Source organism: Mus pahari, chromosome 12 (assembly GCF_900095145.1).
Source record: "Mus pahari chromosome 12, PAHARI_EIJ_v1.1, whole genome shotgun sequence".
NCBI classification, from domain to species: domain Eukaryota; kingdom Metazoa; phylum Chordata; class Mammalia; order Rodentia; family Muridae; genus Mus; species Mus pahari.
The window spans coordinates 76412496-76425612 of NC_034601.1; the positions used below are offsets into that span (position 1 = coordinate 76412496).

The 13117-nt window shown below is 43.3% G+C and overlaps 1 protein-coding gene across 6 annotated transcripts in view; it reads right to left on the reverse strand.

Moving 5' to 3' along the window:
- Positions 1-13117, reverse strand: part of App (amyloid beta precursor protein) — a 221021-nt gene that overhangs the window by 118364 nt on the left and 89540 nt on the right. For all 6 annotated transcript variants that reach the window (XM_021209340.2, XM_021209338.2, XM_021209336.2 and 3 more), the window contains exons 4-5: positions 10572-10684; positions 7699-7892 (exon numbers count right to left, since the gene is read on the reverse strand). In XM_021209340.2, the coding sequence (XP_021064999.1) occupies positions 7699-7892; positions 10572-10684 (307 nt within the window). The remainder of the gene's footprint in view (positions 1-7698; positions 7893-10571; positions 10685-13117) is intronic.

Sequence of the window (13117 nt, forward strand, 5' to 3'; positions counted from 1 at the left end):
CTCTCTCTTTCTTTTTTCCTTTTTTTGAGACAGGGTTTCTCTGTGTAGCCCTGGCTGTCCTGGAACTCACTCTGTAGACCACGCTGGCCTCCAACTTAGAAATTCGCCTGCCTCTGCCTTCCGAGTGCTGGGATTAAAGGCATACACCACGACACCCAGCTCACCACTAATTTCTTAGCTCCAGCTAACCAGCATCAATAGTCCCAGTAATGCAAAGGTTTTGCTTTAGTAGTTCTGGTATTTTATTAATTACAGCTGATTCATCAGCTCCAGCTAACCAGATCCACAGAATCTTCACAATCAAAATAGCAATGACCCTGAAAAGAGTCTTTAATCTTCCCTCTGAAATTTCACAAGCCAGGCTTCCATCTTCTGTACTGTTCTCAACATTATCTTCCAAGCTCCAACACAACATCTCACAGAGCCCTTAACACCGAATGGATCTTCTAGCCCAAAGTTCCAAAGTCCTTCCACAGTCCTCCCCAAAACATGGTCAGGTTGTCACAGGAATACCCCACTATGCTGGTACCAATTTGTTTTAGAGTTTCAATTCCTGCACAAACATCACGACCAAGAAGCAAGTTGGGGAGTTGGGGAGGTTTAATTCAGCTTACACTTCCACACTGCTGTTATCACCAAATAAAGTCAGAACTGAAACTCAAGCAGGTCAGGAAGCAGGAGGTGATGCAGAGGCTATGGAGAGATGTTCTTATTGGCTTGCTTCCCCTGGCTTGCTCAGCTTGCTTTCTTATAGAACCCAAAACTACCAGCCCAGGGATGGTCCCACCCACAAGGGGCCTTTCCCCCTTGATCACTACTTGAGAAAATGCCTTACAGCTGGATCTCATGGAGGCATTTCCTCAACTGAAGCTCCTTTCTCTGTGATAAGTCCAGCTGTGTCAAGTTGACACAAAACTAGCCGGTACACCGGCCTTAATGTCACCTTCCCAGTCTCCCTAAGAGCACTGGTTAAATAAGAGTTCATGGAAGTCTGTGCTCTGCATTGATCCTCTGTGTAACATCTCACAGTGGGATAATGACAGACGATGAGCCATGATAAACAGAACTCAAGGAGTAAACAGTCAGACTTTGAATGCAAAGTACATAATAGTAGTACTTTGGGATTGCAATTTTTGTGTTAGCTATAACTAAATCTATATGGACCGAATTGATAAAACTTACAATTAGATCAAACCATGATAATTTGCCCCTAATCCGATAGCTTTTAAAAAAATTCAAATGGAATGCAATGGACATTAAGAAGAGAGATTCTCCCATGCTTATAAAATTCATTGAATATCTTAAGCTACAATACCCCCTACCAAAGTATAATGGTAGTTTACAGTAGTAAAAATGACATCATAGATTCATAAAATAATTTGGTACAAATGAGAATTCTCAATAAAAGTTCCCTGCACTTAAGCACATATCAATGACAGCATTTTAAGGCTGCAGCTAAGGCTAGGAAGGTTTATTATAACAGATGGAAGGGAGGGGGGGAGGGAGAGAGGGAGGATGGGAAGAAGGAGGAAGAGAAGAGGGAGAGAGAGGGGAAGAGAGAAGGGAGGGAAGAAGGAAGGAGAGAGGGAGGGACAAAGAAATCCCCAAGCTGTACTTCAGAGGAAGACTCTTAGGGCGGGTAGATGGTTGCTTCTTTGTCCACACAGAATTAGAGGCAGAGCCTTGAATGGAGAGTAAGTTCCCTAGATGTTCAACAACGGTCAATGGTAAACAAACCTTCAAATAGAGGGTTTTTGGTTTTTTGTTTTGTTTTTTTTGTTTTTTGTTTCTTGGCTGGCCTAGAACAAATTTTGTGGCCCAGGTAACCTTGAACTCCCAAAGAGCCTCCTGTCTTTGTCTCCCAAGGGCTGGATCTATAGGTATGGACCCTGACACTTGGGAAAAAACAAAACAAAACTGGTTTTAATTTAGATTGATATATAGTTTTTCTATGTGTACAATGTTTTGCCTGCATGTATGTGTGCACAGAGCATGTATGTAGTGCCCATGGAAGCTAAATGAGGATGGCAGACGCCCTGGAACTAGAGTTACAGGTGGCTCTTCCCCGCCATGTGGGTGCTAGGGACCAAACCCAAGTCCTCTTCAAGAGCAACAAGTGCTCTTGGCCTTGAAGCATCTTTCTTGCATCCAAATTGGGGTTCCTGAACCCCAGCACACTCCACAGTGTCACAGGGCTGTCCTATACACTGTGGGATGTTTGGCAGTGTCATCATCCCTAGTCCCCTTGATGACAATGACATTTCTCTCTCATGCCACCCACACTGTGACAACTCAAAATGCCAGCAGACATTTCCCGATGCCCTTGAGTGGAAATCATTCCCCACTGGGAAATACTGCTCTTAAGTGAAGTTTGTTTCTCAAAGCACAGAATGCTTGCCAACAGCTGCTAGTCCCATGAATATAACTTGTATTTACTGGGATTTTACCTATAGGTTTTGTATGTTTGTTTGATTTTTTTTTTTTTTTTTTTTTTGCACTCCAAGTTGACAGAAACAAAAGGGACTTACTGGTTCAAAGGAAGAAGTCTGTCTAACAATGGACTTCAGGAGCCAGTGTGGTTGCACACCCCATAATCCTGGCTAATCCAGAAGCTGATGCAAGTGTACAGAAAGCTGAAGGCTCCCTGTACTGCAGAGGGAGACTCTGTCACCAACGGAAATTAAAAACAAATAGTAACAAAAGGGCAAAGGCTGAACTTCAGTGGTAAAGTGCCCCCACCCCGGCCCCAAGCACAGAGCCTTAGGTACAATGGTTGGTACTGTCAAACACACAAAACAAAACAAACACAAACTGACTTTTACCCAAGGGTCTAAGAAAAGTAATCTTGTCTTTATTTGTAAGTTTATCACACTTTCTGAATAAGGTATTCATGTAGGCTCCCACATTAAAGGTCATTAAGAAAGGATTAATTTTCCTTTGGTCTCAGCACTTTTTCAATACAATTTCTAGCTTCAGGGATTTCTGATGCAATTTCATGTAATCATTGCCTACCAAGAATGATGTTCCTCAGGTTTTTTTTTTTTTTGGTGTTTTTTGTTTTTTTTTTTTTGTTTTTTGTTTTTTTTTAATACCAGTTTGTGTATATGTGCTGACCTTTGGTGACAAAGACTGTACCTCTGTACAGATTTGATGTCGGGGCCACTCTAATTCTACTCAAATATTTGTTCAGCACCTAATGTGTACACAATTATGCCAGGTGTTTCCACTTGCCAAGTGACAACTCTCAGGAACTGATGGGCTGTTAACCCTTGGAATCCCACCACTTTCTACATTTCTGAGCAGTCTAACTAACTCTAAGAAGAAATAGTATTTCTGACTTTAACTCCTTCTTGGAGAAGAAATAATAATTAAGCAAAACTCATTTTATTTTACAGTTATCATACAAGTCCACTGTAACGTATCGTACATCCAGAACACATGATAGGTCTTGACCTCAGTTTTCCTAGGTTACAACATTTTCTTATTTTGAGATCCCAAGAAGTATGTCATCATCATTCTCTAACTTCTCCAAACAAATCCCAGAAACCCAAAAATGGAACAGTGATGGACCTGCCTACAAGGATGGGACAGTATGAGATGGCCACTTTCATTGGTGTGCTCCCAAAATAAAGAAGTACCAAAGGATGATGATTCCAGAAAGAGCAGGTTTATAGGTAAAGGAGGTGGAGCCAGTGAGCTGGAAAGGGCAATGGAGGGAGTGGGCACATCCGGAACCCAGGCTAGAAGAAGAAGGGACAGGAGATATTTAGGTAGCAGAGGAGACTTGCACACGAGTGCCAACCAAATGCCATGTACCTTCCTGTAGACATCTGCAGTGGTTAGCTATGAAAGGGTCATAGATACAGCAACGAAGAAAGGTGATGCTAGGGAACAAGGTGAAGAATGTGGTTGGTTTAGATTGATGGCTACGTAGAAGATGATCTGTCCTCAAATGGGGATAGTAATTAGGAACATCCAGAAACATTAAGGTTTCAGCTGATGTTACGCCGTGGAATTAACGGTTCAGCTACACAACTCGATAGCTCAGGAAATTCAGAAGCAATTATAGGAGGAAATTAAGTCTTCCCTGGCATTGAGAATTGACCAAAATATATTTGGGAAATGTGAACATTATCTGCAAGTCTAGGATGCGTGGGGTATATATATGTGAGTGGTTTAGTCTGTCCTGATTTTTCATTGACAAAGAAAGGAAAGGTCAATGGACTGACTGCATGTTGATGCTGTGACGATGATTCTGAAAGGCAGCAAGACCCAGTGAGTGGTTCCGATGTATGATCAGAGTAATGGTTGGGAATACTAAGTGTGTACTGTCTCCAAGGGGATGAGGGAGGTTGAACATGAGACAGAATACAAAGGAAGATAATTTAGGAGAGGAGCCAGCTTGCACTTCAAGTTGATGATAATGACAGGGTGACCATATGACTCACATAGGGGACGGCTGAGGTCTGAGTGTTCTCTCTGGTTTAGATAACATTGTATATCCCTTCTCTGGGAGGTAGCATAGCACATTCAAACACAGCACATTCAAAGGAGGAAAACAAATGTCTCCTAGCTTGGGTTTTGTAACAGTGAGAACTGAAAGAAGTCATAGACTCAGAAATGGGTATCAAGAAGGTACAGTTACTCAGTGACGTGGTGAATAGACCTGAGACCTGGGTCAGAATGCAAAGCCATCTGCCCGGATCAGTTTCCAGCAGCAAGTGAAAGGGCAGCTGATACATTGGTTTCCAACCATGTTGTCAGCGATGGTGGCAACAGTGTCGGTGTCAGTCCCTCAGAAAAAAAAGGTAGGATGAAAAGATGAAGACCTGCGGAAAACTAGACCCAGCAAAAAGGAGGTTTTAGGAGACATATAAAATGTCTTACATGTGGAAGAAGCTTGGTAGTGGCTGGTGGCTTTCAAGAAAATAAAAATAATCATTTTAAAATTTAAAAAGTCCCTGCTGGGGCTGGAAGATAGGGGTTTGATTAAACACTTGACAGCCTGCGTTTGAGCTTCCGTGTCTATGTATAAAAAAATAAGGTGGAGGGCAGTTGAGAAAGACACGCAATGTGAACTCTAGCACAAGCATTCTCTCTCTCTCTCTCTCTCTCTCTCTCTCTCTCTCTCTCTCTCTCTCTCTTTCTCTCCCCTCTCCCTCTCCCTTGTGACATCAGCACAAGATTGATGGTTAACAACATGGTTACAAAAACATATCTAGTGCCTTAGCATTTTAATACCAGCCATGGAAGTTTCCAGGTTTAAATACCATTCTGCATATTTTCTCAATCCATAGTCAGGTTAGTCATAGGAAATTAGCAAATCAAATATCCAACAGCCTATGAAAATAAAAGACAACGTCCAGGCTCGGTAACTGGATTTTCCTTTAGGAAGGCTGGTTGCATTGGTTCTGTGGTCAGACGCCTAAGGACAGGATTTGTTTCAGAGGCCTCTGAAACTTTCAAATCTAGATGTGGCCGAGGAAGGATAGGAGTGGGCTAATAAGCGAGAACTAGGCCACCTCATTTCTAAAAAAAGGAGAGAGATAATTAAGTTTAACTCATTCCTGTCCCACATGTGGCACATAGAACAGAGGAATAGGGAGTGGGGTGTCAAGCCATTATGGGGACCCCCTAACTCATTGGATGACAGAAATCTCAGAAGCAAATTCTGCCTCCCTGAGACTTCTTGCCTGAGAAACAGGAGACTTATCCATAGGCAGTGAACTTTTACGTCACCCAGAAGTATCTGAAAATCTATTTTCAGTTTCCTTGGCTCTATGTCAAGCTAGATCAAATGTAATTATTTTGGGAGGTGGGGGAGCAAGACAATTACCTGGATGCAATAAGTAGCGCAAGCCTTTAATTCCAACACTCAGAAGGCAGTGGCAGCTAGAGCTCTTAGTTCTGGGCCAGCCTATTCTACATAGCAAGTCCTGGCCAGCCAGGGCTACATGCAGCCTCTATCCTCTATGTATCCTTTCTATGTAGCCTCTATCCTGACTCAAAAATAGATAGATGGATGAAAGTAAATAGTAAAGAGGGGATATAAAAGACTGTAACACACACACACACACACACACACACACACACACACACACACACGTCCCGATAAACTCAGGCAACTAGCACTAAAATGAAGCCCCATCTTGCTGATGGCAAGCAAGTTTTGTGATTTGTGTTTGGTGCTCTGTTTTAGCTAGAAAACCCCGAGGAGCAGCTGAGAGGACCTTGGCAGGAAAGCCTGAGCCTTACATTTCAGGGATAGGATAGCCTGAATTCATCAACGAACCGGGTCATATGTCTAACTCAGAAATTCTGGTGTCAAGAAGTGACATTGAGTGTGCAGGGGAGCATGGCCGGGGGAAGGGTATAGGAGACATTCGGGATAGCATCTGAAATGGAAATGAAGAAAATATCTAATAAAATAATTTAAAAAAAAAGAAAAAAAAAAGAAAGAAATTCTGGTTTCATAGACTTTTGATTTGAATATGGATATTTGTCCACAAGTGAAAGGAGTCAGAAAATGAATGAAGGAGTTAAGATTCCAAGGAAAAGGAGGAAAAAAAAAATGTCAACCAGCAATCGTGAAACGGGAATGTTAAAGAACTTGAGCAAACGTTTATTAGTGTTGCTCACTACACAAAGGAAAAAGATGGTGGAGGGGAGGGGCCCTTCCACCCATCCAAAAGCAAACCAAAAACAAAGAAGAAAGAAATCCTTAAGAGTAAACATACAAACACAAACCAAGTCTTCCTTAACAAAAAGTTTGTATTGAGTTCACGAAAGAGTGTTTAAAAGTATTTCCAAGTACTATATTGAATAGATAGGGAGAGAGGCCAGTCACCAAACCCAGACACTATTGTGGATGCCAAGAAATGCTTGCTGATAGGAGTCTGATATGGCTGTCTCCTGAGAGGCTCTGCCAGTGACTGGCAAACACAGAGGTGGATATTCTCAGCCAATCACTGGACTGAGCACAATGAAGGAGCTAGAGAAAGGACCCAAGAAGCTGAAGGGGTTTGCAGTCCCATAGGAGGAACAATATGAACTAACCAGTACCCAAGATCTCCCAGGGACTAAACCACCAACCAAAGAGTACACATGGAGGGACCCATGGCTCCAGCTGCATATGTAATAGACGATGGCCTTGTTGGACATCAGTGGGCTCTTGGTAGAGAGGCTCTTGGTCCTGTAAAGGCTCCGTGCTCCAGTGTAGGGGAATGCCAGGACAGGGAAGTGGGAGTGGGCGGGTTGGTTATCAGGGGGAGGGGGGAATGGGATGGGGGTTTTCGGAGAAAACCAGGAAAGGGGATAACATTTGAAATGTAAATAAAGAAAATATCTAATTAAAAAAAAAAAGTATTTCCAAATGGCAGGACAGAATGGAATGCCACAGTGCTAAGCTCAAATTTCCCAGTTCCTGGCAGCTGGTGTGAATGGAGTCTGATCAGTATTCTTGACAGTCAAATGTGATGGTCAAATGACTTCATGAAGGTACATCAGTAACACTATAGTAAGTGGCATACAAGAATCATAGCAGCCCTTCGGGGTTAGATTTTTCTGGTATAATCAAATATAACTGGAGTGAGAGGTCTCTTTCCACTGTGAGACAGAAAGATACACTCAGAGAATAGAAAAACTGTAAAAGACGAGATGGTTCAGCCAATCTGAGGCCTATCTCAAAAGCCACCTTACCCGCCATCGGCATAGTCTGTGTCCGCTCCACCCCACCAGACATCAGAGTCATCCTCCTCCGCATCCGCAGAGTCGACACTGTCGCTTTCCTCGGCCAACGGGCAGCATACAAACTCTACCCCTCGGAACTTGTCGATGCCACAGGGCAGCAGCATGCCATAGTCGTGCAAGTTAGTGCTCTTCTCGCTGCATGTCTACAAAAGGAAGGAGGAGTCAGTGAGGGCACAGAGGCACGCGGATAGCAGCCACAGCTAGGACAATCGAACCCCAGTCACAGCTGGAACAATCGAACCACAGCCAGGACAGTCGGACGGCAGTCACAGCCCAGACAATCGAACACAGCCACAGCTGGAACAATCGAACCACAGTCACAGCCAGGAAACTCAGCATGGACAGACAGATTCGGAGCCTACTCCAGAAGGTGAGGGCGGCTTGCTGTCTGAACATATTTCTAACCTGACTTTCAGCTTGGGCTGCCTGGTATTCTACCTTTATATTGTTTTCTTGGTATGTGGGGTTGAGAGATGCCTGAGTGGTTAAAGGCACTTGTTGCTCTTGCAGCGGACCCCTGATCCACCCTAAGAACAGACACGATGGTTTAGAAGCATCCCTACCTCCAGGTCTATGGATCTAATACCCAATTTTGACTCTGTGGCCTATGTGGGCACCAGCCACAGGCCTGTGGCATATACATATATGCAGGCAACATTCACAATATAGACATAAAATGAAATAAATATACCTAAAAACATTTTTAAAAATGTATCATGTTTACGAAGTAAACATGAAAAGAAAACAGGTTCCAGAAGGCTAAACATGGGAACAAACATCAGGGGACGATGTAGGCTTTGGGCTGTGTTGGCTTTTCAGGAACTGAAGTCGCTGTCTACACTTGCCTACCCCTCTTTTCTCTAGCCCAGATACGGATTTTTTTTTTTTTTTTTAATAGGCAGTTAGTTGCACATTATTCTGGAAACTGTATCTCTTGGCTCATATCTCAGAGTCCCAGTCCCAGGAAGGAAGACACTGCCCTCCAAAGCCCTGGTTTCTCTTTCAGTATCTTTTGATTGCCTGGGATCTGCTAATTTTGCAGGAATCGGCACGAAGAGAAAACTGAGAAACTATTTCCCTGTGACAGAGAAAAAAAAATTAATAATTCAGCATGCCTAGGGAAACAGTAAAAGTATTATAGATGCATTTTAACCTCACAGGAATCATCTGTTTGCTGTTTCTTAGTAGCAAGGGAGCCTTCCTTTGCACACTCAGAGGAAGCGTGAAGTGAGGAGATCTTTTGGGAAGCTGGGCTTCAAAGGATGGGGTCTACTGTAAGCCCAGGCAGCTCCTCAGCTTCCACAATCATTTTTAGATAAAGTTTTGTTTAACAGTGAGTCAGAGCACACTATTTTATGAAATATAAAAGTCAAGTTAAACAGGGCCCCCAATGGAGGAGCTAGAGAAAGTACCCAAGGAGCTGAAGGGGGCTGCAACCCTGTAGGTGCAACAACAATATGAACTAACCAGTACCCCCAGAGCTCGTGTCTCTAGCTGCATATGTAGCAGAAGATGGCGATCATTGGGAAGAGAGGCCCCTTGGTCTTGCAAACTTTATATGACCCAGCACAGGGGAAGGCCAGGGCCAAGTGTAGTGGGAGTGGGTGGGTAGGGGAGCAGGGGATGGGGGGGGCATAGAGGGAACTTTCGGGATAGCACTTGAAATGTAAATAAAGAAAAAAAAAAGTCAAGTTAAACCTTTTTCTCCCTTTAATTCGTGAATCAACGTATTTGATATTTTGGATTAAATTAATGTGCTGAGGAGCCAGGCCCAATGGTACAAATCTATAAATCTGGCTACTTGGAAGGCTGTGGCAAGTTCATGGCCTGATTGAACTGTAGTGCAATATCAAGACCAAAGTGAGCCACTTAGCAAGACTCTACTTTTGATCTCAGAATGCAAATTAGAAACAAGGCCTAAGGTATAGCTCAGAGAGCCAGTATAGCTCAGCCTCCATGTGATTAATATGTGGAGTCTGCCCTGTTCCCAGGAGGGTTTGTGGCTGTTGGTCTTTGACTGTTACCTGCCAGTGGTAGTGCCTCTACAGGTCAGACAAGCAAAAATGTTCCTAGGAAGAAACAGGGGTACAAAACTGACCCTGGTAGTGAACCCCTGACCTAGATAAAGCCTCCTAATTCTAGAACACTGGTGCCCCTATCTTGACATAACTACTTAGGAGGAAAGCATTATAATTATATCAAAGGTACAATGCAGTTCTAAGGATGATTCACTACATTCTATGGTCCTTAATATTCCACTGACTTAGCCCAAAGCAGCGACTAGCAAAGGGCTGATGCACTCACCGTGGAAAAGAAGGTGGCAGGGGAGGCTATGACTTTAATGACTGTGGCCTCAGGTGGCCTTGGACATGTGGCTTCCTTGTTCTACCAGTTCATTCACCGGTAGCTAGTAAAATTATGCAAACCACATGAGACAAGAGCGACAGTAGAAAATAAATAGAAAAAGATGTTCACTGTAAGGTTACATACGCCTATTAAACATGACAGCTTTATGTTCATCTGTAAGATGTGGCCCAAACATACATCTAATGAGAGCTATTGCTGACGACCATGAGGGTTGTTCGTGGATAGAGAAGCACAAACATGTACAGACATGGTACAGGGTAGCTCATTAGACTTTCTGTTCAGTGACCTTGCAAAACTAAAATTACTCTAAAAAGTAAACTCGGTTTTAAAACGCTCTGTCACTTGACCATTGCTTCCATAAAGAACTTACTACCTTCCACAACCCTCTAAAAATATCTTTGTATGCCCCGCCCCCCAGGAGATCTCTCTGCAGGAAAGTGGGCACAGGTTGGTACCTCTTTGGCCACGGTGTGCCAGTGAAGATGTGTCTCACAAACATCCATCCGCTCCTGGTGTAGGAACTTGCACTTGTCGGGCACGAGAAGGGCGTCACTTACAAACTCGCCAACTGAAAGAGAGGAGAGTCGACCTGTGTCATGTGTGTATGACTGGTGATCTCACCATGGACACGCACAGGCTAGACGGAGGTCAGAGAACTTACCCAGCTTTCAATGCAAGAAAACCCCCACAAAGGCTTCACTACCTTTAGCATGGTGGGTCAGCCACTTTAAACAACCGACTTCCTTGCTACCATGATGACCTTATGTCCATACATTCCCTATGCATGCGGCCTTGATGGCTGCATGTTCCCTACATAGTCCCAGTCGCTTCTCCTTGAATTCATTTCAGTTTCTGCATCCATATAACAGCTGCGCGAGTAGCCACTGACATTCGTTGTCATCAAGGATTACAGTACAAAAACGGATAGCTTCAACTGGAGCACTGTCAACACTGATGTCTGTTTCTGTATTTTGTAAATTTAAAGTGCTTGCAAATTGTTAGAGACTACGGCATTTTTAAATGTTAAGCTCCAATCTGTACACACACAATGTGTATTATATATGTGTTTATATAAAAACACTCGGGAAAGAGTAATTCATTCAAATTATGGCATCTTGTTTTCTTTGAACTTTACATCTCATGAGAAAGGTTCCCATGACTGACTGATACTCCAGGTTTAGAAATGTTACATATCACCCTTCCTGTATACACATACATACATGTTCAAACACAGTCATGAGGGTAAAAGATTGACAGTGAAAAATAACGTAAGCTGTGAAATTAATTTCTCTTGGTTTGATCCACTGTGGCATTCCTCCAGTTCAGCACAAACTCTGCACCTACTAGACAACGAATGTCTGTTGAAGAATGAAGAGATCTCATTCCGTACTAGAATGAAGCAAGTACTGGGCCAACATAGTGAATAAATCTGACCGGGTGCACAGGGGAATGTCTTCAGGTAGAAATATCACTAAAGGTTAGTCTAAGTGGATGAGCAGAGTAGGCCATGAAGACAAGTTTCACAATGTATGGACAGCACCTCATTTATCATTTGATTTTCCCCTCTGTAACAATAAAATTCTCTGACAAATACTACCTAGGGGAGAAAGAGCTGACTCTGACTCATGATCCAAGGACACATAGGGTCCATCATGGTGGGACATAAGACGATTGGTCCCTCAAACAGCTGTGACATCCACTACCAACAAGCAGAGAATGTGGAATACAACAGGCTACTCGGCTCCCCTTTTCCACTTAAGCAGCACAGGATCCCGGCAAGGGAATGGTGCCACCCACAGTGGGCGACTTGTTCCATCCCAGTTAACATAATAAGATAATCAACCACAGGCATGCTCAGAGGCCAGTCTCCCAGGTGATTCTAGATTCTGTCGATCAACACTGGCCATCACCATTATTCCATTCCTATCCCTGACACAGCTCTGGCAAGCATGCTTGTACTGGAGGAAGGGAAGGGAGGAAAGGGACGGCAAAGGGCACTTCAAAACTTGCCACTTCTGCAAAAGAAGGGGGAAGAAAAAGCAGCTGCATCAGGCATCTCACTCCACACAGAGCCATTATGTCATCGCCTACAAATCCACTTCCCGAGAGAGAAACCTCTGCCAAGAAACCTGCCTATGGCAGTGTGCACCGCCCAAGGTTGTAACCTAGTTCCAGAGCTAAACAGATAGCATCTATGAGGAAAGACCATTCCCAGGTGAACTACTCAGGGTGTCTGAGGAAGTCAGGTAACCAGTCCTGGCTGCCAGGAAATACCTAATGACTGAGGTATCTCAGGAATAGGGTATAGGAAGACAAAAGTGACCAGAACCCTTACATATAGCCATCCTACTTAGTCAGCACGGTCAGGCATATTTGCAACAGTTATGTTTCCCTGTTTCATAAGTAATTATTGGACAGATTAAATGCTGGCCTAAGACTGTTAATATTGAATCCATTTTTAGAATATCAAAAGCAAATATAAGATGTTCTGGTCCATGGCCTAAATGAGTTCTTGGGGGGTACAAATAGAAAAATTGGTGCCAAGCAACAAAATCAAATCCATTGGTTTTCATCTGTCCAGGGCTCGATTACAGCGCTGAGCCAGTCACTGAAAGATACTTACATTCTAACGACTGTTCATTCTATTTTAAAAGGAGACCGGAATTTTTAATTTGCAAACTATTTTACTTAGCTGTGAGTTGTTGGCATTGCCTATAGCTAAAGAAAATTGCTTTCGCAAAGGATTAACACTAGCTACTTTAAAAGGCCTCAGGACAAAGGGCAAATGGGAAGTTCATTGTGCCCTATTATTAAAGTGAAATTTAGCAGTGGACAGCATTTCTTATCTTCCCCTGAGGGTTGGGAAAGCATATTAGGATGCTACTCATCAAGAAGGTTAAGAGGTTAAATAATAAAAATCTCTCCCAAAGCAAGAGAGAGAGAAAGAGAGAGAGAGAGAGAGAGAGAGAGAGAGAGAGAGAGAGAGAGAGAGAGAGAGAGA